Source organism: Melanotaenia boesemani, chromosome 15 (genome assembly GCF_017639745.1).
Source record: "Melanotaenia boesemani isolate fMelBoe1 chromosome 15, fMelBoe1.pri, whole genome shotgun sequence".
NCBI classification, from domain to species: Eukaryota; Metazoa; Chordata; class Actinopteri; order Atheriniformes; family Melanotaeniidae; genus Melanotaenia; species Melanotaenia boesemani.
Window position 1 is genome coordinate 8087592 of NC_055696.1, and position 27797 is coordinate 8115388.

Here is a 27797-nt window from a genome sequence, read left to right on the forward strand (position 1 = left end):
TAACACCTATACAGTCTGATGCACAAAGTTATCTCTTGCTAATGTGAATGAATATTTATTTTGAGCTAGTTAAGAGGCAAACAGGAATAAAAGGAACGGGGGGGGGGGGGGGGGGGGGACTAAAAACTTACAGGTGCTTATGTAAAACATTTTGATGCTGCATTTTCTCTTTTTAATGTGACCTGGGTCTATTGCCTACCTACTTGTGTTCCTTAGTTGCTCACAGAAGTACTGATTTCTTCTTTTGCTGTTCACAAGACCAATTTGTTGTTATGTCTGTAGGACCTGGTTAAAATGACTTGTCCATTCTGCAAGGATTTGTTTTCCTTTTTTAATTTGGAACCTTATAACTGTTGTATTTTATGCTGCCTATCTTGGCCAGGACTCCCTTGAAAAATATATATTCTTAATCTCAATGGGATTTTCCCGGTTAATAAGTTTTTTTTTTTTTTAAAAATCGCCCCTGTAGACCTTCTTCTGTCCACAAGCTCAAAAGCCTGCAGTCACATACTTCTTTGTGCACTTGGGATTTAGCGTCGCCCCTAGTTTGTCGCCCCCTGGTGGCCACAAACAGGAAACTACAGCACGAGCACAGACGGGCTGAAAGAACACAGTGCACAGAGCACACCGCCTCCTGTTGCTGCACCGCACTGTGGGATCCGCTGTCGACCTTTCAACCAACACACATGAACGCAGAAAGCTATTTTACGCGTCTTCTTGTTATGTGCGGCCAGGACGGTTGGAGGAGTTTACCAGCACGGCGGCGCCCGCTGCTCTGAGCCGAGAGGGGGGTAAAACTGGGCTTGACGTTGCGGGGATTTTTTGACACAACTTATCAGAGAAAGTCGCCTGCTGGTGCTCCCGGAGGCGGCGGCTGTTTGTTCGGAGCTCTTTGCGGACAAAGTGTGAAACAAGTGTCAAGAAAGAGAGCAACAGATGTTTTTTGGTGGATATGCAGCCGGCTGAGGAATGAAAGCGGCAGCAGCGAGGCACAGGCGGCCCTTCCAGCGGTTTTGCTGCTGTGGAGTCGGGCTGCTCGCCGTCATTTGGCTCACACAGGTCATCCAGGCACCAGGTGAGACCTTAATATAGACGTACAGCTGCGCGCGCGTGTTTGCGTACACTTTAAAATTATAATTGAATACTCATACCCATATAAACTGGGAAGTAATTATGTATTAAAAATATAGTTTATTTTTATATTTACATCAGTCAGTAGATATTACAAGAAACGAATAAAAACGGATGAGCTCACATTGTTTTAGATTATATATTTAGCTTATTTAAATAAAATATTTTAAATATAATTAACACACAGTGAATATTCTGTGTAAAAAAATACACAATCACATTCACATACAAGTACTGTTTGCTGTTAGCAACGAGCAGCATTTTTAAAGTACTGTAGATTATGTTGAATAACCCCCGTTTCGTCTTTATTTTGAGCTACATGTCTCCCTTATGTGTTTACTGCACAGGCTATGTGACTCCACACCTTCTTTAGAAGTGCTCACATGTTACAGCAGCACATACCTCATTCTCCATCAAAATGTCTTATGATGGAGTTAAAATGGAGTATATTCAGAATGTAAAAGATGGGAATTATGCTGAGCTTAAATTTTTGAGTTTAATTTCCCAGTAGTATGACATATTCAGATGCTGCAGCATGAAGGGTATTTCAGTATTTCCTAAAATGCCCACTCAATGTCTTCCAGACTCTGCCTGTTCTTGGGATGATTGACTGTGTTCACCCTGCAGGGGGGGGTTGTGACAGATTGTTGATCACACAAAGCAGGCATAAATTGTGGCATGTGTAAATCCAATCATTGGTGGTGAGGACAGTTTCTGCGTAGGTGAGGTATTCAGTTGGTATTATCTTCATCCCAGGTACAAGAGTGGGCAAGCTGAGGTTTGATTTTTCCTGTATACATTTGTTTTGTCCTTAAATATACTGCCCCAAATTTTTCATTCCTGCCTTTTCTCAGGTTATTGGATGGGTTTATATAAATAGAAATACTTGTTCTTCATATCAAAATGAGAGATAAATGAAATTTTATTGTCTTCGATTGTATACAGTGGCTGTCATTTCATTCTGTTTGTAACATAATATGACACACTCTCACACGCAACAGATCTGATTGTCATAATTCTGATTTCCCCATGGACTGGTTTCCACCACAAGCCTTGGAGTGAAATAAACTTCACTCACTGAATGCAGTATATCTATAAAAGGACATGCAGTGAAGTAAATAATTTAATTCAGTATCTATCTATCTATCTATCTATCTATCTATCTATCTATCTATCTATCTATCTATCTATCTATCTATCTCTCATCACCTTTGCTGATGCAATCACACTGTTACACAAGCTCAGCTGATGCTTTAGCACCGTTATGAGTGTTATGATCTTAAAGAGGTGAACTTTTTGTTCTGTTAGGAGGATTTAATTTACATTTGGGGTTTCATCCTGCGATTGTGCACCATCCTTTGTGGAAGAGTGTCCTGTTGAATGAGCTGGGGCATTAATATTTATACTTCACCTTTAAATTATGAGTGTTCCATCAACCTGAAGAGGTTTTTTAGAACAGAGACCAAGGCTGTTCAGCTCAAAGCATATGAAAGCACAGGGTGAAGCATGTGGTCTGCTGTTTGTATAGATGACAGGCTGGATACTCTTAAAAAACCTTAAAAATGTCACACATACTGTAGCATCCTGAATAACACTGCTTGTATAGCCATTTATGGATGTCCATGTCCAATAGTGAGTTATCAGTAAGGACAAAATCAAGTTGCGCTTCTACTTGTAAATCCTTTGTAGAGTGCTAAACCAAAAATCCAACAATTGCAAAAATAAATAAAGGGGAGCATGTCTCAGTATCCAAAGGAAGGAGAACAAAGTACTCACACTGAGTTGTTTATTTGGCTCACATCACAGATAAAACTGAGTTATCAGGATCTGCCTGATTATAAAAAGAAAAAAAGCATGTTTGTAAAGGGTATACTTTAACACCTCACACACGATGAAAAAATGTCAAAAACATCCTCCAGACCACAACATGGCTCATTAGATAAAAATTTGTTTGAAAAAGTGAAGCAATGTCTCATCTCCACGATGGTGGACCTGTTATGTACGAGGAAATCATGGAGTAACAACAGAACATATAGCAAGTGGAGCAAATGCTAGCTTTAAACACTGTTATGTAACAGTGCTCACTAGCCACATCTTGACAATCTGAAGTAAAGATAAAGGGAAAATGTGGACTAAGTAGACTGTAAACAGAAATCAGAGAGCTTGTCACTTGTTATTCTGCATTGCCATATGGGAAAAAAATGTAAGCAGACCTCTAATAAGCTTGATAGTTTCATATTGAATTAAAGTAACAGATGTTTTTTGCTCATGGTGCAGTAGTAGAAATAAAATTAAAACATTCACCTGTCTAAGTTGATATAGCTAAACTGTTAGCAGGAGTTATGTAGTTATTTATCCAGCAGACACAAAGCAGAAAAAGCAGAATTTATGTTTGTTTTTTCTAATGAATTTCATTAATTTTAAAGATTCGTATTTACTTTTCTCTGATTACTTAAGGAAATGTCTGACTTTTCTCTGTTATTAGCTTTGTCATTTTTTCATTTGGTCAAGCGGTGAACAGCTTTATGAGATTTATTTGCTAAATGCTAATAGACCAGAAGCATTGAGAGTCAGTTAAAAACTGTAACTAGAGTGTCATAAAAACCAGCTTGAACATAATTGAGAAAAAGCTCCAGTACCAAAGCTGTTAATGTGTTGTGTTTGGAGCATTTTTATAGCACGGTTGCATCTTCTAAACAAGGTTCAGTTTGAAACACAGCATCCAACTATTAGGTTTAAATACAGACACATTTTTTTTCATGAAAAAGCCTGCTAACTGGCAAATATTAAGCAGTCATACTACTGGTCTGCGGTGCTTCTGCAGCCTCACTCGTAGGTGGAAACTTAGCTGCTGAGTTTGCAGATTTTATACCGTCTGAGAGATTCCTTTTACAACATCAATAGGAGCGCTATCGTCATTTATTACTCTGCTTTCTTTGCTATAAAGGCTAAAAATGCTTTCACTTCCTTCCTCTCACATGCTTTTTGAATGATAAACGTCTACTCAAGCCAGCTTTCTTACCTTGTGTCCTGTTCTAATTTTTTGAAGCAAATGACATGATATCAGTGTGTCGATAGGTCAGTATATCATGCAGGAGGTCGAGTGAATTTTTGGAGCGGTCACAAAGCAACTGATGATCTGCTGTGACCCTCTCCAACTTTAACACATGTGTTTTCTCACTAATTGTATATCTTATAATTGTTTTACTTTGTCCTGTTATGTGTCTTGACTTAATGGTTTGCAAAAAAAAAAAAAAAAAAAAATCAAATGGTCCGATTTAATGATTTATTGAAGAATCTGTATTCAATCTGGGTTCAGCATGTGTTGCACCAAATCATTTTCATTGGATTTGTAATTTTTTCTGGCTTTAACACTGCATAGGTTTACAAATTACATTGTGCTGTCTTACAGCTTCAGCTGCAGGATTCTGCACAGCTATGATTTGCAGTGTTATTTATGTTGTTAGGGTTTTAAAGACCTACAGTCTACATTTAGTCTTTGTGTTTATGTTCAGGAATGCAGCTGCAGGATTAACTTATTTCCAGACAAACACCACATTTCTAGTTTCATCTCTGATTATACCATAACCTCTCTCCCATATTTATATTTTAGGGCCTCAGTCTTATCTACACCAACAATCCCTGTTGCAATAATGTTAGCCAAGACAATGCAGATCACCAAAGTTACACTTCAAGGGCAAAGGTCAGGGTAGACAGTGTTGCTTTATGCATGGGATGTTTGTGAGGGTGTTAACTTTTTGTCCAATTTACAACTTTTTGCTCTGTTTTTTTTTTTTTTTCTTGGGGTGGTGGTGGTTGGGTCTAATTAAGAAAAGAAATAAAACAACTGGGAAGGTTAGCAAGGCAAAAACCAAATAGCGTATGCGATCTAATTTCTGAAGTGGTCACAAGATGAGAGACACTTAACAACCCAGATAAACTTTTCAATCAAACTTGAAATCTAAGATATGAAGGACTTTGAAGGCAACAGTTTTGCATAACAGAATTATAAGTAGTCTGTTTTTATTTGCTTTTAATGATATGGTTAAGTCACTCGGTGCTTTTGTGGGACGTTATATTCCTGCTGGACTCTTTCTTAATTAAAGACTTTGTTTAATGATAATTTTACATGAATGAATATACAGTATCTCAGGTTTTTAAATGAATGAATTAATATCACAAGTTCCCAGTAGTAAGTCTTAAAACAGCTTTTTTTTAAAAGCCAAAAACCCCCAAATTAACCAAATTCAGATTTAATTAGCATGTGAAAAAAAAAACATTTATTTTTGCCAAATAAATGAACATTTGATGATTTGTACCCAAGAGATCATCTCAAATAAACAAAATCTGAATCTAGAAAAGAAATAAACAAATTCTCAGTTCTGATCTTTCCGGTGAGACAATATGTTTATTTTAGGTGACTTGTCCCAGTTAAAGTGTGAAAATGCTGCAGAGCCATCTGTGGCAGAAAAACCCATTTAAATTTCACATGAGTCGAGCTGCTCTTGATGCCTCAACATGAAAGCCCTCACGTCTCTTCTCAGCCACGACCGCTGCCCTCATGAAATGGGCTCATTGAGCTGTGAGGTACAAAGAGACACTACAACCGCCTGGCAATCACGAAATGCATCAGACACAGACACCAAGCTGCCTCATGATAATGCTACAGTGTAGTAGAGAGCGTAATAAATGCCTCACTATCTTCACAGTCTTTTGTGGACAGATCTCTGTGGGTGGTGGAGAAGGATATCTCTTTCCGTAAAAAGAGATGAGATGATGAGAGAGACATATCTGATGGGAGTTCCTCCCCTGATGCCTTCAAAAAACTATAAAAACTAAAAACCACAAGATTAACTATTAATGAATTCAATTCAGAAAAGAAAAATACACTTCGTACGGATTTACAAAACCTTAAAACATGAATCTACAGCTTGGTAAATTAATATTAGTCAGAGGCTGATCATCAAATAGAAGTGTTCAGTGTGTTAACTGTTTAAGTCATTTATGAAATAAAAACTTACAGTTAAACTGAAGCTAAGGATCAGCTGGTTCTTTTTGTACAATTATAAGATAAATATTTAACTGATCGTTATCGAGGTCTCTAAAAATCATCGGTTTGGCACCTTTCCTTGAAAATAATCAACTAATTACTAATCACAGTGAAGAATTATTTTTATCCTTCACTTTAAATGAAAACATGGAAGTCTGCGTGTCCAACTGGTTTAAACTAAAATGACTGGTGTTGTTTTGTAACAGAGTCGGAGTCCTCTGGGTTTCAGCCAGGCGTGAATGGTGAGCCGCTGCGATGGACACGCAGGTTGATGCAAGAGAAGTCAGACAACCAGAGCCTGGATGAGCCTCGAGCAGGTGAGTCACTCTCCGCTCTATGGATGGATGCCATGTGTTCACCTCAGGACACACCAGCAATCTCTCCAAGAGTGCCTGACCCTGTAGCGTGAGATATCAATTTAAGATATTTGTTTAAAACTGACATTAGCAGTGATATTTTGCATATTTTGAGTAAATGAACTAGACAGGATTGTGTGTTTGAACAACTTTTTCCACTGATGAATCAGCCATGCTCATCAATACTTCCAATTAAGTCTGAACAACTGGAACCAGTTCTGTCATTGGTCCTGGAAATCCTTCTCTAGCTCAGCTGGAGTAAACATGTCACTAATGAAATTCACTGACTATGTAGATTGGGGAAAATCAATTCAAAATGACTACAGAAGCTTTAGATGCATGTGTGTCAAGGAGCAGATCATTAGGAGGGTTCTCGAAAGTTTCTCCAGCATGTGAAGTGCTTAAAAGCTTTAATCTTTCTAAAATCATAGAAGCCTGCAGCCTATAAGACTTCCAGGTAGAGTAATTGGGGTAGAGGAGTTTTGATTAGACAGGTTACCAAATAGCAAGTAGTTCCTATCAAGGAGGTGCAGAGTTCCCTATCTACATGTAAAGGCTTTTTTTAGTAGAGTAGCCAGACGGATGCCATTCCTAAATGTCACATGGTGGAGCCAATTTCTCCAACAGCTGCATTTCCTAACTTTATGTTTTGTGGAACCCAAGCCTCATTAAAACCATATGTACAGTTAAAACATGGTGTTGGCAGGATCATGCTGTGGAGATGAAATCCTAGGGAAAAACTTTTTCCAAAGTTTTTATGATGAGAGTTAACCTTTCATGAAAGGCTGTGGCAACAGCAAGTTAATGGATAGTTGGGAATGTTGAAAGAGTTGGTGTGTGTAACACCAGCAGCACCGTTGGGTCCACATTGAGCATTTAACAGATTGGGATCCATCATTGAGAAAGATCAGTGTAACGATTTAAGTCTGTACATTCATGTGGTTAAAATATGCTGTTTCTCTATGTATGAAGTCATGTGTTCAAGTATTACTTTTTTACCTAAACTCAGCTGATTTAAGACGAGTCAGCAGATCTTTCATCACTGCTGTTTCCTATAGTTAGCTTGCTGTTTCAGAGCTAAAGAAAAAACAACCTGAAGTATGTGTGTGTATGTGTGTGTGTGTGTGTGTGTGTGTGTGAATGTGTGTGTGGTGTATGCAGGTAAAAAAACAAAACAAGTGAAGCAGAGATCTTTGCGTCTCCCCTGCAGGTGAACTGAAAGGTCATGTGGGCTAGATGTTGCATTTGTTTGTAGTCTGTGTCAAGCTTGAAGCGCATAAGAGGAGGCTGCCAGAGTGAAAATCAGATAAGATTGTCTAAGGTGATCTGATTTTAACAGACGACCAGTTAGTTTTTTCTTCTTCTTTGCTTCCTAGCCGTGATGCTCGTAGAACAGTTAGGATGCAGATCAAACCAGACCTCTGTTTCTTTGGTTCCCAGGCTGATTGGGTGGCTGGCTGACATGAGCTGCATTCATCACAGCTGACAGTTTTGTTATTAAAAATTTAGCTGGAGTAGGAAATCTTTTTTATTGTTGTGCATGGAGAATAGTACAGAGCAGAGAGAATAATATGGCTGCACAGTAAAAAAAATAAAAATTGTAGCTTTACTTATGGAATATAATTTGCATTTACTGTGTGCCTATGGTAATATTAGCCTGTCAGTCTCAATGCTGTATTATATGGAAATCGTGCAATTATTGTTGGAGTCTGTCTACAAAATGTCAGGCATGGTCCCACAGAAAGGCATGCAAATCAAGTTATGTTAATAATAAACCATGGAAATGGTTTGCTCAGACCACACTGCACCTAAATGCCACTGCCTACTGATAGCGTGAAACCTGAGAATATATATATACAGTGGATAAAGTTGAGCTGTGTCATTATAGATTTGAAACTTGAAACTTTCTTCTTTCATGACCTCATCTGCATACAGATGTTTCCATGTTTACCAAATATACGAAATCAGGGCACATAAAGACTTTCCTGCAGTTTTAAAGGGCCAATGTTATGATAATTTACAGACTCATGATTTTATTTGGTTATTCTAGTAAAACATGCATTTTTGTTTAACACATTTTAAAGATATTTTTCTTCTTATTGTGTGTTACTGCAGCATCTCTTAAACTTCACTCACTGAATGCAGTATATCTATAAAAGGACAAGCAGTGAAGTAAATAATTTGATTCAGTATCTATCTATCTATCTATCTATCTAAGAAATGTAGTGTGAGATTTATATACGGCTCTATGGTGCGGCTTGACAACAGATCTGGTGGCGAAACATTGGACTGTAGCCACGTCCTTCACAACATCCTCAACACACTCATTGTACAGGGCATGGAGAGACACTTTACTAAAATGGTGACGACATGGCAGTGATACTGTTTGTCCAAAGTGTTGATGAGTTTCTTAAATCCCGGGTTGTTCATTGTGTTAATTGAGCAGTGATCTTTGGTGAGGAAAAAAAAGTTATGTTTGTTTATAACGTTTGTTATCTCTTTGTGTCTCTGGGAGCTGGTGGATTATTTGGTCATGACTGTTCCGTCTAGCTTGAGAGGTGTTGAATAAAACCAAAGCTGTTGGGGCTGTGGGAGGAGTCTGCAGCACAGCGCTGCCATGCCAGTGGTGCTCGGTTTGCAGCTGAAAACAGCACATGAGTAAACTGCAAAGGAGCAAAAAATCGGATCATTTTTATTTTTATGATCGTTGAAAATCCAGATCGTACAACGCTAATCTCTTGTCACCTTCTGTCAGAAATGCTCTGTATTAGCTCCTGTCTCCTTAAGGCCCAGTCTGCTCTGATTGGTCACAAACTGGGTTTTGTCGAAGCTGTGCAGGCTGCTGCTCTTTCTTTAAGGTGTTTCTAACTTTAAAAGACATGTACCTACATCACTACGTCATCTAAATATGACCCCCAAGTAGCAAAACATTAAACATGGCAGGCGGTGCTTATCATGTGTTCGTGGAGTATAACAAATGAAAGGCTGTTGATCTTGACAGGGACTTTTTTTGACCTACTAATAAATCTATGGGTTACAGTTGGTAACATCTGGTTAGATCTTGAGTTTCCTGATATTTATATGTATCTCATTTAAATGGTTGGAAATCTCACAAAGCAAAGCCTTAAAGCATACAAAAGTTTAGATGTCTGGTCGTACTTAAGAGGAATTTTTGAGCAAAATTAAAACAATGAAGTCAAATTATAATTCTGGTGGTATACAGACAGGTTTTTACTAAAAACACATTGAGATCTTTAGTACAAGATGAACAACTCTTGTGGCTGTTAAATGAGATTCATTCAATGGTTACGCTTGAAAATATGTTCTCTTAAGCAGCTAGGAGCCGGTGCTCAGAAACACAACTGACCCTAGTTTTCTCCAAAATTATATATATATATATATATATATATATATATATATATATATATATATATATATATATATATATATATATATAAATGAAACAAACATGTTAAACAATAACTTAACCAAAAAATAGAATAGTTAGATCTGACAGGTTTTGCCACATGTAACACAAAATATTGTTTTATTTAACTTGTCTTATTGTTATTTATTGCGTTCTATTTGTGCTTTCTTGCACCTTGTTGCCTCTATTTTGCTTTGTACCTGTATATATTGTGTCTTGTGCTTGTCCTGCTTTACTGTTGGTGTTGTATTGCTGCTGGTACCCAAATTTCCCTGAGGACTTTCCAAAGGGATTAATAAAGTATTTCTATTCTAAAACTATATTTAAAAAAAAGAGAGAGAGAGAGATTAGAGTACCTAACAATGAATTAGGCTTTTTAACAAAGTTTCATAATAAAATAAATAAATAAATAACCAGTAACTCATACAACTTCAGCACCAGTCTGATTTTTGTTGATAAAGATGAGCATGTTAGCATGCTCTAGAGTCAGACGTGAACGCAGCCTGGTGACTGTCAAACACCCTAAAATGTCAAATGCCTAAAACACCCCCTCGGAGGTGACTGACGTTGCTGTGATACAAAGGTACCTCCGTGCTAACGCCGAGTTGTTGCTAGGTTGAGACCAAGAGCAGGATGCACCTCCACTAACCAGGGTTGGATGTGCACTGTTCAAGTGGTACATCATTTAGGTCGTGGACGAGTTGTACTTATACACAGCTTTGCAGTGAATTTAGTAATTTTTTAAATCAAAGTGGTCCCACTCCACACTTCACCGTGACCGTTTCATGATTAGGCTACTTTTGAAATACATGGAAACTCTCAGGTACCTGAGTAGGCTTGTGGCGGTTTTTTCAAACATTGTGTGGTAAAGTGTTTAATTTCTGCCACAAAGCAAAATTGATTGCATTCCTTCAAGACTCACACTACGCAACAGAACATGAATTAGTTTTGTTGATAAAAAAAAATGTCAGTGATGAAATTTTTAATGATCAATTAATCGATCGTCGATTAATTATGCCTATTCCAAGCGTGTACACACACAAAAAAATAAAAATGTATATGCATGCCATAAAAATACATAAAAATGATTTGTCCTGATATTTATGATATTTGCTAAAACATTATGTAACATACTGGACAGATAGTGTTCTGTTCCATATTTTTGGGCCCAGACTTCAGTTTTCTGGCTATTCCTTTAGGTCTGTTTGCTTTAATTTTTAGGAGTTTGGAAAAAGAAAACCAGAGTTTTTTCTGAATCTATTGGCAGAGTTGTGACATTTCTTCTGCATTTTAAATGTTTTTTCTGTGTTTTTGAGTGAGTCAAATAGTTTGCAGTCAGTGAGCCTGCTGTCTTTTGCTACTCAGTGGGTGTGACTAGCATAGTTACATGTCTGATAACATCACCTGCATTCCCTTCATAACCCGAACTCTGGTCCTTGAGGTTTTAGATGTTTCTCTGCCTCATCCTGTTCAAATTAATGGACCATTGTGCAGAACTTGGCAAGCTGTTAGATCTATTTCATTAGAATTAGTTGTGTTGAAGCAGGAAATCATCTTAAAGGTACAATGTGTAAGATGTGTGTCATCTGTTGGTAAAACTGTTCATAGAAATGGCTTCAAATGTCCAGCATATTTGTGAATGAACGGTGGCTGTCAGTGCCCAAAATTCTTGCGGACATCTTTTAATCCACGAGTGGGTCCAGTGGCCACAGTTGCAGCAGTGACTCCAAAATTGTGCATGTGTGTACTGTCTTCATTTATGTGCTTTTTAGGGTATTCCTTATTCCAAAAGGTGCTCTAGCACCCATCAATCAAAAATGGTACTGCATTGTTAAAACTCAGGGTTGTTTGTCCATTCAGAGACACCATACGCAAAACAACATGGCAGCTTTTTATGTACGTAGACCCATCGCAAGTTGATATAAATGGCTCATTCTAAGAGAACAATAATATGGATGCACCGATGCCCTTTTTTCAAAATGAAGTACAAGTACTTACATTTGAATACTTTCTGATACAGAGTACCAATATAAGTACTAATCCATCCCATTACAGTTCACTGGTACGGAGTGTGGATCAGAAAGTCAGATGTGACGACTGTGTGGTTAATTTCCAGTATATCAAATGGGTCATTCTGCAGCCATCCTCTAAGCATAAGGCTTGAAAAATATCAGAATCTTCTTAAATAAGGAGAATATTTTTTTGTTTGTTTGTTTGTTTGTTTTTTGTTTTTTTTGGGGGGGGGGGATTTGGTTCACTGCTGCACATAATGCCTGAAATGTATAACTAATAACTGTTATATAATAACGGTTACTTATGTGTTAATGCCTTAAAAAAATTTTTTGCATTAATTAGTGAATATTGACAGCCCTAGTTTTTTAACGTTTGTATCAGGTTCTGTGGTCAGAGTACAAGTTTACGCACTTAGTATGGTGCCGATACCCGATACTGGTATCGGTACTGGTGCATCCATAAATAAAGACACAACAGTTATTTTAGTAAAGTGATTAGATACCAATAATGACACAGTCCTTAATGATTATATTAATCCTTTCTGTCATTGACCTTTGATTTAGTTACACACTGTCCTGCAGGTTTGAGACCCCCACTCTAACCTCTGATGATGCAGATGATTAGAGGAAGAAAAGCTTGAATCACAAACCAGTAATCTCAAGCTGTTCAGCTGCGGTTGTTTCTCTAGGAGAAAATAACTTCCTCTGTTGGGGACTTGCACAAAAAGCTATTTAACACATTGAAGGAAAATTAAAATCCAAAAATGCATGACCTTTAAAATTCGACTTCAAGCAGTACAGACACATGGTTAGTTTGCTCCATCAATATGTTGTAAAACTTACTGTTAAATGATTGTTTTAAAGCAGTCTTTAAGCAGAAATACTCATTCCAGCTGCCATCGTTTAGTCAAATCACAAAACAACTTTGTTACATAAGAGAAAAGTTGTATTAAGGAGTTGCATTAACATGAACTCATCAGGAGCAACTTATCTGACCCGTAAAGCTGAATCAAATATTGCAGGCTCTTCGCTGTCCTGCTGTCTACCCCACACCCTCCTCTCTAGCATTTTTCCCTCTAAGATATGACCTATGAGAGAGAAATAATGGGGCTCAGCATATCTCTCAACCAATGTTCAATTTGCTGTGTAAGGCCATTTGTATTGTGTTACCTGATAACACACTCAACATTTATTGAGCTCCTGGTTGCCAATAGATGTCCCTCATTATCTCTAACAGAGATGCAAGCATAGTGAGGGTGGATACTTCATTATGGTAATACACTGGAGATGAGGAAGAAAACAAAAAGCTGGACAGGTAGTATTAGACACAGCAGTGAGCACTGTAGCCTTAGGTTGCCGCCCTCTTTCCTCAGCAGGCCGCCTGACAGTGATTGTATAATCTGTAGTGTGATTAAAAAAGCCTGCCCCGGATCTTTGGGGATATTATCTTGAGGACTGCACAGTAGCGTCCAGGCTCAGAATCTCTTTCTCTCTTCTCATCTCTCCTCTGCTTAACAAGATGGAGACGGTGTGATCTGGCTTCAGCTGACAAGCCTCAGAGACTGCTGTTGCTAGGCAACTGAATGCTAAATTTTGAAACCCAGACAATTCTGTCTTTCAAGCATTAAAAGTGCAAAGCGGAGAGCTAAAAATAGAGCAGAGGTTTTGGGGTGGGGGTGGGGGTGGGGGTTCAAAGAATCCAAACCATGTAAATGAAGTAAATGGCTCGCACTGTGTGTTGTTGTTGAGGTTCGTTATGTTGTTTATTTTGGCAAGCGACAGTTAGCTGAGAATAGCATTTTTCCACAGCCATGATTTTGTGCGAGGGGAGTTTTGGAGAAAGTGTTGAGAAAGAGAAACTGGCAGATAATCTAATACAATTTGTCTTGACATGGTTTTGAGGCATGTGCTTTTATCCGGACAGTTTAGCAGGCATGAAAAGTTTTGGAAAATCTGAAGCTGATATGTTTGAATCCTGCTCTTTTTCCTCTCTGTGTCCACAAAAATTACTTTAGTTCTCTGAGCGAGAGCTTTGTCATTAACCTTCTTTTATATATAGTTATGGCTGTCATTAATCAAGAAGATATTTGGCTGTTGTTTCTGGCTTTGTTTCCCTGCCAACTGAGCTTATCATGGATAATGTTTTGTGATTGGGCAAAGCTACCCCCCAAGCATTTGTCTTTGTTCACTTGTCACAGTGTACGTGTTGTGTTTTATTGATAAGCGAGTTGGCTGGTGCGGTTTGAAGCCTTGCTGTCGGCTCATCAGTCTTGTATTCAAACCACCTCAAAGGAAAGTAAATCAAAGAACAAATGCATAATTGAATTTACATTACACACCTGGATGAAATATTTATTTTTTGATTCCTCATGAAAAATGCAGCCTTGTTACTGATGTGTGAGTGATACACCAACATCAGTTTGGTTGGTGTGGCAGTCGATACCTTAGCTTGACTCCAGGACGGCCTGCAGACTTTCAGATCAATAGCATTATCCCGTACCGCCCATCGCCCTCTGTTCAGATTCACTGAGAGAGCTCAGCTCTTCATATCGGCACTATTTCACTTTACACTCTGTCTCATTTTAACATCTCTCCTGGTTTTGTTGTGCTCCGGAGTTAGAATATAAAACATTTATCCATGTGTTCATTTATCCTAACATGACAAGTCAGATGTTTTTTTATACACATCTATCTATATTCCTGCTTTTGAACTGTTTAAAAATGGCAGGAACCTAAAGTATAGATGAATACATGAATACATATGATCATTTTTATGAGTTATCTTTCTATTGCTGTCTATCTCTAGCAAACTTGGACACTATGTGGCTTTGCACCAGATTACCTCTATTTAATGATTCATGATGATTTACAATTCATGAACCTGGAAGGACTCTCAGATCCTCCAGTTTTCCTCTTTTGGCTGTTCCACAAGCAGAATGAAAACATTTGGATTTGCTGCTTTTAGTTGTTACGATCCAAAGTGTTGGTACAGCCTTGCAGAGGATGTGAGGAGCTGAAAATAGTGATACTAAAAACCTGTTTATTCAGTCAGAATTAGAATTTTATTGATTAATTGAAACATTTTTAGACATTTTCTTAGAGATTTTGTATGTTTTATTAGTTTTATCTATAATATTTTTTTCAGAATTTTCATTTTTTTTGTTTTTATTTATTATTTATTCTTCTTAGCACTTAAATTAATGTGAACAGAACATTAATTTTGGGATTGTATTAGATCCTCATGCTGTTTGTATTTGATTGAAGTGAAACTGAAGCACTTCAAGTGTCATTTGATGTGTTTGAAAGTTGCTATAAATGATTGATAAATCAGAATTGCTGAGGGAGGGGCAAATGTTCCTTTTAAAGCATTTGCAACTCGCGTTGCTCTGTGAGTCTGTTGTTGCTTTTTTGGTTCATACAGCTTTTGTGTTTATTTCTTATCATTTTATCAGAGAAAAATGATACCATGTTACTTCGAATTTCTGTCTTTAAAAAGCTGTACATTATTCAAACAACAAAGTAACAGTACAAGCAACCATTTCTGACCATTTGTTACTTCAGAGAAAACCAGTAGGTCTGAAGTGAGACCTAAAGTTGTCTTTCTAGGAGTACTTCAGCTGTCGTGGGAGAGAAATAAAGACTGCGATGGGCAGAACAGGATGAAAGATAAAAGACTTGTGGGAGCATCTTGTGCTTCTGGCAGCAAAAGTCATAAAGCACAAAGAAACAATGCTAGGTGCAAACTTTATGCTGATCTGATTTAAACTCCTGATCTGGAGAGTCATATTCAACTGTGGTGTTTCTGGTGGTGTTCTTGCTCTGTGAGAACACAGCATAAAGATCTTGGCAAAGCTCAGCAGCCTTCAGTAAACCAGCAGAGTGTCTGTGCATCTCTGTGCCATTATTCCCCCCTCCCTCCCTCACTCTCTCAGACCTCTCCTGAGGGTTTGTAAGGAAAAATAAATATTTTTAGACATTACAGTCCAGAGCTGCTGTCACTTTTACTTTTTTTTTTCCATTTTTCATAAACCCTTACCATGGGAAACGCATATTCACCTCCCCCTTTCTCACTGTTCTCTCAGTCGCCTAGCCTTTGGCTTCCTCCTGCCACCCATCAAAAAAAAAAAAAAAAGAAAAAAAGGGGGAGAAAAATAAAAAAAGAAAAAGCTGCCCCCAGGGAGAGGGTCACCATAGCAACTACCTTCACCAGAGCAACCCCTCAAAAGTGTCCATCTGAGGCTACACATTTCCCCCGACAGCATAACCTGAGAGTTTACGTGTAGGGGCAGAAAGAGAGACAGGAAGGCTTCAAGGACGCAAAGAGCAAAGACGAAGGTGATGCAGAGAAAGACGCAGAGAGCACAGATGTCCAACAGCTGACAGGCGGCTTGAGAAGATGCACATAGTGCAGCTTCTCATTTAGCCTCTATCTCTCGTGTGATAAGATGACAGAAAGTTTACTCGCTAAGCCTTGATGAATCACTGGACAAGCCTTGCCCTGCAGTAACAGCTGGCACACAATGAAAACAGGCTTTTTCCTCAGCCTTAGGAGAGCAAGAAGCAGAGACTCAGCCCGAGGTCTTAGAAATGATCCACAAGAAGCATCTATATTTTCCATTTCCATCGGAAACATGACCAAATTAAAATCCCCTCCTCTGGACCATATGGTCTCCTACTCTTACTTTGTGCTACTCCAGTGTCAAAGAGCACATTTCATATCCCTGATCACAAGAGACCTCTCTTAATCCATGCAGCCTGTTCTTCAGTTTCTGTGCATCGTGACAGCCACACTGGGCTTATTGTGTGCTTGTCGACCCATTGTTGTCTCACACAGCAGAGGAGCTATTAATAGCTGCATGCTCCCCTGTAGTTTATATTCATCCAGCTCAGCTCTGAGATGTGAATTGGAGGTGCACCACACTCTCAAGTCTGTCTTTTCAGTGGCAAGGGAACACAGATCAGCTAAACTGTCATTACGGGTTTTTTGTTTTTTACTTTTGCACTTAAAGGAGGACAGGAAGCAGCTGTCAGTTTCACTTCCTGTCTTATTCTTCCTTGCAAGATAAATACTGTCTGTCTGCATGGTGTTGTTGTGGGTTTTAACACAGGATAATAATGCAAACAATATGACTTAATTCTTTATAGTTGTAATATAATGTGATTTTATATAATATAACAGAGTAGATTTACAAATCAGGCATTTTAAAAGGTAACGGGGAGAAATAAACACTGCATTAGTTGGGGAAAATGTTTATCTTATTGTTAATCCCTCCACAGCCATCCATGAGTTTCCAGAGGACATCTTTACCAAGGAGCAGAGGAAGAACGGGGCTGTGCTCCTGCATGCACTCTGTGTGAGTGTTTATCATCATACTGCCTCAAATCTGCATATTTTTCCTATTTATTTATATCTTTGACTCATCATGTTGACATGTGACATCATCCTTGCATAAACCAACCAAACCCTTAAGCTGGTTTATGTTATGAAAAAAAGCTCCATGTGTATGTGTCCCTCAGCTGTCTTATCTGTGCTGAACTGTACCTTCCAGGCCATCTACATGTTCTACGCTCTGGCCATCGTCTGTGATGACTACTTCGTCCCTTCCCTGGAGAAAATATCCGAGGTGAAGAAACCCAGCCCCAACCTGCCTACATATATTTTATTTTATTTTTATTATAATTATTATTTATTTTGCTTTTTCAGTTTATTATTATGATTGTTTTTGTTTTCTGGTCTGTTTTGTTATTTTATTCCTCTAGAACCTGCAGCTCAGTGAGGACGTGGCCGGGGCAACATTTATGGCTGCTGGAAGCTCCGCCCCTGAGCTCTTCACCTCACTCATTGGTTCGTAGCTCGGCCATTTGAGACCCAATAACAGATGTGTCAGTTTCAAGAGACCATGTTGAAATTTCATTATATTTATTTTCATTGTTTAAACAGAGAAAGCCTAAATTATAGACAGTGTCCTGGCTCTGCACATACCACAATCATCCAGGAGATGTCAGCAAAGTCCAGTAATTTTAGTCTTTTTTTGCAGTTTCTTTTTTAGAGGATACTAAATATGGACTTATTGAAGAGTTGAACAGTAGGTTAAAACATAAAATATCTCAGATAAAAGCCTTAAAATGGATGAACATATAGTACACATACATATACAGTATATGTGCTTTTGTTTCATATTTTTTTTTTCAGACAAGACACACGATGGCACACTGTAGGTTTCTGTCTAACCTAAACTCAGACTAACCCCTCTCCCCATCATCAGGTGTCTTCATCACTAAGGGTGACGTTGGGGTCGGCACCATCGTGGGCTCAGCTGTCTTCAACATCCTGGTCATCATCGGGCTGAGTGGAATCTTTGCAGGACAGGTAGTACAAGCCAGCAGTTGCTTGGTGACTGTGTTAAAACATGTGTTTCTGCACATTTCTTTTTCATACAACAGTTTATCAGACAACAAATATGTTGAAATAGTAATAAAACACAGATCCGTTTAATCTGACTTTCAATTTAAGTGTTATTTAACTTTTTTTTTTTCCAGAATTATATAATGCATTTCTTAATAAAGCGCTGTCATGCTGGTGATTTTGAATACTGGGATTATGACTCCCTGTCTGCAGTTGGTATTGAACGATTTCTTACTGAAACATTTGTGGCTTTCTTCTACAGACGGTGGCTCTGACATGGTGGTCCCTTTTCAGAGATTCCTTTTACTACATTTTGTCTGTACTGGCACTTATATTGGTAAGACATGAATTTAGCCAACATAATCTTTTTGCTTGGCTTTACCTTCTTCCAACTGCATTTTAAAGAATCTATTTTGTCCCCTTCAAGGTTATCTACGATGCCAGAGTTGTCTGGTAAGTTGCGTTTGTACATTTGGTCGATTTGTTTCCGTGTCGGTTTGTGAGATGATGTTTCATACTGAATAACACAGCAAGCAGTGCTTATCATGGGATCACATTTCTATTGAGACTTTAAAAGGTTTCCTGTTTCCTCTCACACCCTCAATGGTATTCAAAACCTTCTCTTCAAGTGATGATGGTGACAGCTTCCACAGTCACAGAGCGAAAGCTGAATTTTTTTATCCGGTTTCTGATTTATCTTTGTTAAATAAAACATCAGAATTTTTATTTCAGCCTGCCATAGCTCATTTCAGTGTCAGCCACTGGAAAGACGAAGAAGATCAGTTTAAAATCTGGCTGTAAAATTGTTTTTGATTCGTTTAATTTGTGTGACGGCGTGTGTCATCAGTGGCAGCCACTTCATTCATGGCTGCGCATCATGGCTGTTGGATTGATTTCTTTTGTGAAGCTGTTAAATTTGCTATGGTCACATTTTGTGCTCTTGGTGCTTTTTAAGTTTTCTATCCTGAATATTTTCTCTTTTTTTGTTGACCTGTAGTCTTTTGAAAGGAAAAGAACAAAAAGGAATTTACACTTTGGTCTGTGTGGGTGGATTTAATGAAAGAGTAGATATATTTATAGACTTAATGCCTGTTGTAGCAGTGAGTCCCTCAGAAATATATGGTAGTGTTAATTGAGTCACGTTGTGCCATACTGAGGCCGTCCTGTTGTATTTCACCTCACTCTTGTTCCTTTGAACAAAGGCTAGCAGATTTATGTTTAACCTGCCTTTGCCAAAATCAGTCTTCAAGAACTTGAGTCATAAATCTTCAGAGTTCATGCAGTGTCTTTTGCTCAGTGGATCATTGCTTTGCACAAGTTCAAAGCTTGTTTGTGAGAAAAGCTGATAAAGGCAAAGAGCAGTATAGAACTGAATTAAATTGTACTACTGTATGGTACAAAAGTCTTTTGCCACCCACTGTTTACTTATCCACAGCCAGGAAAACAAGAAATGGGTTCAGTGATGTACATAGTGACGTAGTGACATATCAAAACATGCAAACAAAAATTGGAAAGTTTCCCTTTTTAAAAACATGGCTTCTTGACAGCAACCCTACGGTGGCCTGGATGTGCAAAACAATATTACGAGTGAAACACTTTTACATTTTCGTGAAACAAATTTACATCCAGTGAAACACTTTCACAAGTTTACCAAAACACAATTACAAAGATAGGTGTTTCACCAAAATCTGTGACCCATCAGAATCTGCGTCTGCAGGGAGCCCTCTGCATACGTCTTAGAAGACGAGCAAAGTCTTGAAAACACTTTTATTGAAGTCAGGGTTCGTTATAATGCGGGTACAGTAAAGTAACACATTCTGATAGCTATCAGAAATGTGTTTTCAATAAAAGTGTTCAAGTCTTTGCTCGTTTTCTAAGACGTGCATGCAGAGAAATGTACACTATCGCCCCCCCCCTGCAGTCAAAGATTCTGATGGGTCACAGATTTTCAAAAATTAAAAATTTTAGTTTAAAAAGTTTGCTAAGAAGTCTGGGTTGGGGTTGGAAAAGTTTAGAATTTTAAATTAGTAATTGTGCAGGAACCCTGCATGTAGTTGTGCTTGTGGACAGAAAACCATTATGCTAAATGTGACTCCTAGTAAAGTCAATCTTTTAAGAAGCAACATGCATTCTGAGTCTGAAGGAGGTTGAAGGTAAAAAGGACTACTAAAAAAACAAACAGCTGATTGGTAATGTCAGTAATATTCTACAGGGAATATCTTGTTGCATAAAAAATATAATGTGTTGATGTTTATTAGCATTCAAGTGGCTCATCTACTGCAGAAAGCAATGTAATCCAGTAAAATAGGAGCTGGGGAGTCAATGTCTTTAAAGCTACATTTTGAACAGAACTTAGTACTTTCTGTGTGTTTTTTCACTGTTCAGGTGGGAGTCCTTGCTGCTCATGACCATGTATGCAATATACATCATAATCATGAAGTAAGTTTGCCAGCACCAAACTTCTTATCTCAGTCTTCATGTGTCAGAACTACAAGCAGAAATGGTGTTAATCATGTTCACACTGGTAATGCAGCAGCATTTGTTTGGTTGCAGGTTCAACGCTCCGATTTCAGTGTTTGTGATGCGTCAGTTCAGGAGCAGCAGGCTGTGCTGCCGCAGATCAGAGGAACACAGAGACAACAAGATGGGAGAAGAAGCCGCAGGATGCAACACCTCTTTGGTTCTTCTCAACAAAGGTTGGGGCAGCATCACCATTACAGCTGACAAACATGTCTGTGCAGTGAATTGATCTTTGTTTATTTCCAACCTCTCACACCTCCTAACAGGGCAGGCCCATGGCCAGGAGAATCCTCCAGTCATCATGGTGGATGAGCTACTCATCCTCAACCCCCACAAACTCACCTTCTCAGATGCTGGCCTGCGTATCATGATCACCCCCCACTTCTCGCCCCGCACCAGGCTCTCCATGGCAGGACGTGTGCTCATCAGCGAGGTATGCAGCTCACCTACAGCGTCAGACATTATGACACAGAGATGCAACAAACTCTGCAATAAAAACTCATCACTCCTCAGAGACAGAGATTGATCCGGAGTACAAAGCACCAGCGGGATGGTGAAGCTGGGCCTGGGTCAAGAGGGGGGTCAAACAGCAACAGTCTGAAGAGGACGGGCTCCTGCAGCCTGGAGAATGGAGGCGGTAGGTCCGGGTTAAGAGACGCAGAGTCTGGAGACAAACCTGGGGCTGAGGTGTGCCGGCCAGAGGAGGAAGAAGAAGATGACGATGGGATTTTCAGTCCGATGCGTATACCAGGTGAGGATGATTTAACCAATAAGCCTTTTAATAACTGCTCGTCCTTACTTTATCTTCTTCACTAGTGTGAAATAGCCAATAGGACATACGGTATGTGTCATATGCACAAGTAACTTGTGAATCAATGAACATCTGACTACAGTATTTACTGCATGTTTTACCGTTTGATTGAATTAAAGGTACCATGTGTTTAAATAAGTGATGTTTTGTGTGTGACAGGCAGCTGCTGTGCGCGGATCAAGTGGCTGATCACCTGGCCCCTGAGCTTCTTGCTTTACTGCACTGTGCCTAACTGTGTTCTGCCACGCTGGCACCGCTGGTTCATGGTCACCTTCGTGGCCTCCACCTTGTGGATTGCTGTCTTCTCCTACCTCATGGTGTGGATGGTAAGAAGGCAACAGGCAAAAGATTGCATATATTTAAGCTGACTGGTGGGCTGTAGATACCTACATGATGCTATTAAAAAACTGAAGTCAGGTGAAAGTTTTTGTTGGTCAGAAAATGACTTATCTGTGATTGAACTATGTTAGAAACAGTCCTTTTGTGCATGTTTTAAATAATAGTGAGTGCAACCCAATAGAAGTTATAAAACATCACAACTCGCAACACGCACCTCTTTCCAGCAAACATAATCCTGATGTGCGTTCACGTATTTATCAGGTAACAATCATCAGCTACACACTCGACATCCCAGACTACATCATGGGCATAACCTTCCTGGCAGCAGGGACCAGTGTACCCGATTGCATGGCAAGTCTCATTGTTGCTCGACAAGGTAACAAAAACAGAAGTGTTATCCTGAATGTCCATCTCTATCTATTTATGGCTGTCTCTTGTTTGTGGTATGGGTTTCAGTTCAGCATCTCTTTTTCCAGGCATGGGGGACATGGCAGTGTCTAACTCCATAGGCAGCAATATCTTTGACATCCTGCTGGGTTTGGGCTTCCCCTGGGCTTTGCGTACCCTTGTGGTGGACCACGGATCAATAGTATGTACACACTTTATATCTGCATAATGCACTTTTTTTCTTCTTTTTTTTTTTTTTGCTTTTTGAAGTATACCTTTGACTGTGTGTGAGAGGTTTTAGGAGTCGGATCTGTTAAATAATCTTTCATACTTGGATTTTTTTTTTTGTCCCCACAGGTCTCCATAAATAATAAAGGACTTGTATATTCTGTCGTCCTACTGCTGGCATCAGTGTTTCTGACAGTGAGTAAACACAAAATACAAAATCCTGGGCCCTCATTATATTATGGAATAATTTTTCTAAATTTTTCAAAGTAGGCTTATTTGTGGAAAAAAATCTTATTTGAGTTGAGTGAGAGAAGAACAGAAGAAAAAAAATAGAAGCTTTAGAGATTTTCTAAAAAAAAAATCTATTTTTAGTGACGCTGGAACTAGTAAATTCAACATAGAGCAGCCAATGTTTACCAGCCTGGCAACGTAACCTGACTGGCCAGCTCCAAAGTTATTGTCCATTAGCTTTTATAAAAGCCTGACAGCACGTTATCTTTGATAGAAACAGTTAGTTTGGTAGCTCCGTCAGAGCGGATGAGACAGAGAGGCAGTAGATCCAGCTGCAGTCAGGTGACAGTGATAGTGATGTGAACTGGGAGGGGGCTGCTGCTCCTCAACCCAGAAACAGAGTCAGACTACTGATGAGAGGCAGAGAGAAGGACTCACAGTGGAGTGGGAGGAGATCAATGTTATCAATCTGATCTTGTCCCAGGCCCAGCAGACCTCAGCTGAAATAAGCTGACCTGATTATTATGGGTATTTACTGTAATATCTATCAATATCTATTGTCTGAGTTATAACAGAATTTTATTTAAAGTAGAATGCCATACATCCTTGTATCAGAAGCGTTAATAAAGATAAATATATGTGGTAGATCTTTCCTTGCACTGATCTCTGTTTACTCTTAGGTGACGAGTGTTCATCTGAACCACTGGAGGCTGGACCGCCGGCTGGGTCTGGGTCTGTTGTTTCTCTATGCCATCTTCCTGCTCTGCTCCATCCTCTTCGGGCAGATGTAATGTCTAAAGGGCATATGTCCACCTTGTCACATGACTTGTCCTATAGTTACCTTTCTACCAGATGTCCTCTTACCTGAAGCTAAAAACAAAACAAACAAAAAAAAAAACAAGAGTGAACAGTGTTGTGTTTCTTGTAAGAACTTCTGTGCACCTCTGTAGTCATCACTTTGGTGATAATATACAACCACACTAACAGTTTTAGCACATTTTTTTTTTTTTTGTACCGTGCTGTGTTTGATAACAGTGTTCTGGTAGTAGGGTAACGTAGCAAAAAACATTATGATAAGAAATGGAAACAGCAGTGTTGGTTGGTAGCCTATTATTAACATTAAAAAGGAAATGACACCAACAATGTGATCTTAGGAAACAGATTTTTTTCTACTTGTCAGTTTTTGCACAGTTCTGTTGCTACTTCATAATAAATGTTAACAAAGTTTATTAACAAAACTGAGCTTAAATTTGCATTAAGGAGCAAATCTTGCAACCCAGGTTTAAGCTGTTGTTGTTTCTCCTGACTTTTCCTGCAAACATCTAAGCTTTATTCTTCCTGTTAAAAACTACAAAATTAGCTCAGCAGCTAATTTGCTAGCTAACAATCTACAAATCTGAACTTCTGCTTGATATTTTTTAACAAATTTTGTGTTGTCACTATTTTATTAAAGCAATAAGTCGATAAAAGTTTAGATTCAGAGAATTCCTACGTAATTTGTTATTTATTTATCTCCTTAGTGTTTGTGCTCTGAATGCTGCTGCGGTTACATTAATTTATGCTCACAAGCTAGTTGATCAACATCACTGCAAGCACAAGCTTCTTACTGGTGCTGAATAAACTGTCTCTGTTGCAGTTCTTTTTTCCTGACAACACTTATTAAACTGTTTCAGCAGATTTTGCACAGTTGCGCTTTTAAAGGAGGTATTTGTTAAAAAAGAGCCTCCGCAATATAAACCCAGCACAAGAAAAATGTACAAAATACGTCCAGAGGCCAAACGACTTGTTAAAAGGCTCAAATCCAATATAAATTAAACTGCTGTGTCATGCTTGGAACTTTTTTCAAGATATATTTTGAATGTACACCGTAGCTGATAACATTAGTGCAAAAATATAACATTAGTGCAAAAATATAACATGCATTAAAATGTAGCAGCACTGACTTACAGCAAAGAATCTTTGAACAGCTAATAAAGGACACCACGTGTGTGCCAGAGACTTTTACAGTAGTTGATATAAAAATGCACGTTATCGTGACAATATTTTGCCTATTTCAAAGGAGTACGTACTGGCACAGTGTAAGGTACATAAAAGAAATTAATCTAGTATTACAGTATTTTTGAAGTCCTATTACTATGAAGTCTAATATATAGTGTACTTATGAGTGTCACAAACTTTGATGACTTTGAGTGCTGGTTAGTAATATACTCCATGTTTTGGTACGACAATCGATGTTTGTAATGTTTCTTGTACATTTTATGGGATTATTTTAGTTTGGTGGAACATTTTTTAAGCAAACAAATAGGACAAACACAAACAATACTTACACACACACGTATATACAGGCATGTGAAAAAGAAAGTACTCCATTCAGTTCTGAGATTGTGACACCGTACCATTTAAAAGTTTAGATTTTTCCCATTAAATCTAAAGGGTAAGTGTGTCTAAACCTTTGACTGGTAATATATATATATTATATATAGTCAGTCATACTAAGTTTTAAAATTAGATTAATAAAATATCCAAGGTGAAAGACAGAAGCACTCTGTGCAAAACTAAGTACTTCCTCACTGCCTCCATGGGAATTAAGATGGAAAGTAGCAGCCAGTCAGATGAACTAGATAACTGATCATCAGCACCATCTCTATTAAAGCAGAGGTTTTAGCAGTTTCCCAGTCTTATGCATTCAGGTGTGTTTTATTACAATTTCATGTAGAAATGCTACTTAATGTAGCATATAAATCTCAGAAGGGTTACAAGGTCATTGTCAAACAGTTTGGAGTCTTTACTGAGAAATATTATTTGCAAATGGAAAACATCTGAGATAGTTGCTGATCCCCCAAGTTCAGAGAAACAAAACAGTAGCAACATCTTAGACTCTGCACCCCTCAGTATGTTTAATATTAAAATTAATGACATTAAATAAAAAAAAAAGACTGAACAACTATGACTTGTTTGGTAGAGTTGACAGGAGAAATCCTTTTTTTTCTTTTAAAACCACCAAAAAACTGGAACAATATCCTGTTTGGCCAAAATGTACAGTGCCATGTTGTGGAAACCAAACACAGCATATGAGCACAATGCTATTACACACTGTGGCAGACATGACTGCAAAGTATCTAGCCACAGGACCTGGGGTCGACCATGAACTCCTCTGTAAACCAAATGATTCCAGTGCCAAATATGAAGCCATCTGTCTGACAGCTAAAACTTGGCTTAAACTGGATCATGCATCAGAACAATGATTCAAAGCACAGTAGCAAATCTGCAACTAAATGGCTTATAAAGAAGATTATCATTGTGTTGCAAAGACAAACATCCCAATTAAAATTCTGTGGTGGGACCTTAACAGAGCATTTTTTTTTTAAAAAGACTGAACCAAATATTTTCCACATTATGAAAGACTGATAACAGAAAAGTTACCTCACACACTGCTTCTGCATTTTGGCATAGTTTATGTTGAATAGACAGGGAAATATGTATTTTAATATCATGTTTTGCTATCAGCCTCATTTATAAGAATAATACCTGCCAAGAAACAGATTAGAATTTTTTAAGTTTGATTTTCTTAAGTTCTCAAAATGGCAAATCTTTTTCACATGGCTGTATATTTAGTGTGGATTTTATGGCACATTATGCTGCATTTTCAGTAACATATATATTGACTGTTCTTGTGTCATCCAGGAAAAAAAAAGGCACATATTAGTTTTAAGTTAATGGAAGAACTGTCAGTATTTGGTATTGTTGATTATCTGTGAATTCTACATGTTCCATCAAAGGGATCCTGGTGATTTTTTTTCCTTTCTTTCAAATGACTGTACAATAATTATCATTCTCCTCTTGACAATACTTTTTACTGTTTGTAAATGTTAAATTGCTTACATAGTTTTACAAGACTGAATGTCTAACACAGACTTGTTTTGTGGTATTTTGATATTTTGAAACAAATAGTGTAAGCCTATTTGTGAATTATTGTAACAGAATGGATGCATATTTCTGTGTTCAATGGACCATGATGACTTTAAAGTCAGACTAGCATTCCCTTCATCTTCCAGCATTTCCTTTTCATTTCAGTATTTATCCACTGAGAAGTTCAAGCTTATCTTGTGCACAATACAGAAAATTAAGCTCCTAACTGAAGGTTTAAAACATTTTTATATCATTCAATGAATTCTGTCATTTGACAGCTAAAAACGTAAAACTGCTAAACTACCAGATTTTGTTTTTACTTGTTGAATTTGTCAACATCTCCAACTCAACAGGCCACCTTAAACAAACTGAGCTTTTATATTTTTATTCATTTACATGATTAAATTGGGAATATAATTTCTGAGGTGCAAGTAATAAAAGTAATCATTAGTTTCTATTTAATTTGATGTGTTATAGTATTTTTTTCTTAGCCTTACCTGAGGCGGAAATTGTCTTTTCATCGTCATCTCCATCCTCATGTTGGCAGCAGATAATTCACACCAGTTTGTAAAGCTGCCACGCTTTCACTCAGCTGTCAAGAGTCTTTGTCTTAAGATTCTGATCCAGTTTTACTAATATAAATAATCCAAATAGATGAACTGTTCTCCAAAGAATGTTCTGTTTATTTTTTCTGCTGTGATGTTGGAGGTAATGATATCTTAGAGTAAAAGAAATATGCCGCTTTGTGTATCGGATCATAGAAGACTGTTGTATCCCGAGTGCAATAAAAAAAAAGTGCAATAAGAATTGATCTTTTTAACCTGTTATTTTCCATAGGAAGCAGTAATTCTGAATGGATGGAGGTGCAGCTGAGTGAGTAGAAAGCTGAGTTTGTGCATGACTGCCATCTAATGGAGTGCAACAGGAATAAAATAACTACATGTTTCATATTGATTTTTTTCCCTTACCTTACATACAAAGATGTCTGCA

At 38.1% G+C, this 27797-nt stretch overlaps 1 protein-coding gene across 1 annotated transcript; it reads left to right on the forward strand.

The window, feature by feature from the left end:
* Positions 1-581: 581 nt before the first annotated feature.
* On the forward strand, positions 582-27755 carry LOC121654622 (sodium/potassium/calcium exchanger 3). Its single transcript, XM_042008838.1, has 18 exons — positions 582-1075; positions 6388-6498; positions 17254-17330; positions 17526-17600; positions 17737-17821; positions 18243-18346; positions 18645-18719; positions 18810-18835; positions 20768-20821; positions 20936-21078; positions 21169-21335; positions 21416-21653; positions 21873-22039; positions 22314-22428; positions 22529-22641; positions 22797-22862; positions 23579-23685; positions 27645-27755. The coding sequence occupies exons 1-18, from the start codon at positions 970-972 to the stop codon at positions 27652-27654; spliced, it is 1839 nt and encodes a 612-aa protein (XP_041864772.1). The 5' UTR covers positions 582-969; the 3' UTR covers positions 27655-27755.
* Positions 27756-27797: the final 42 nt, after the last annotated feature.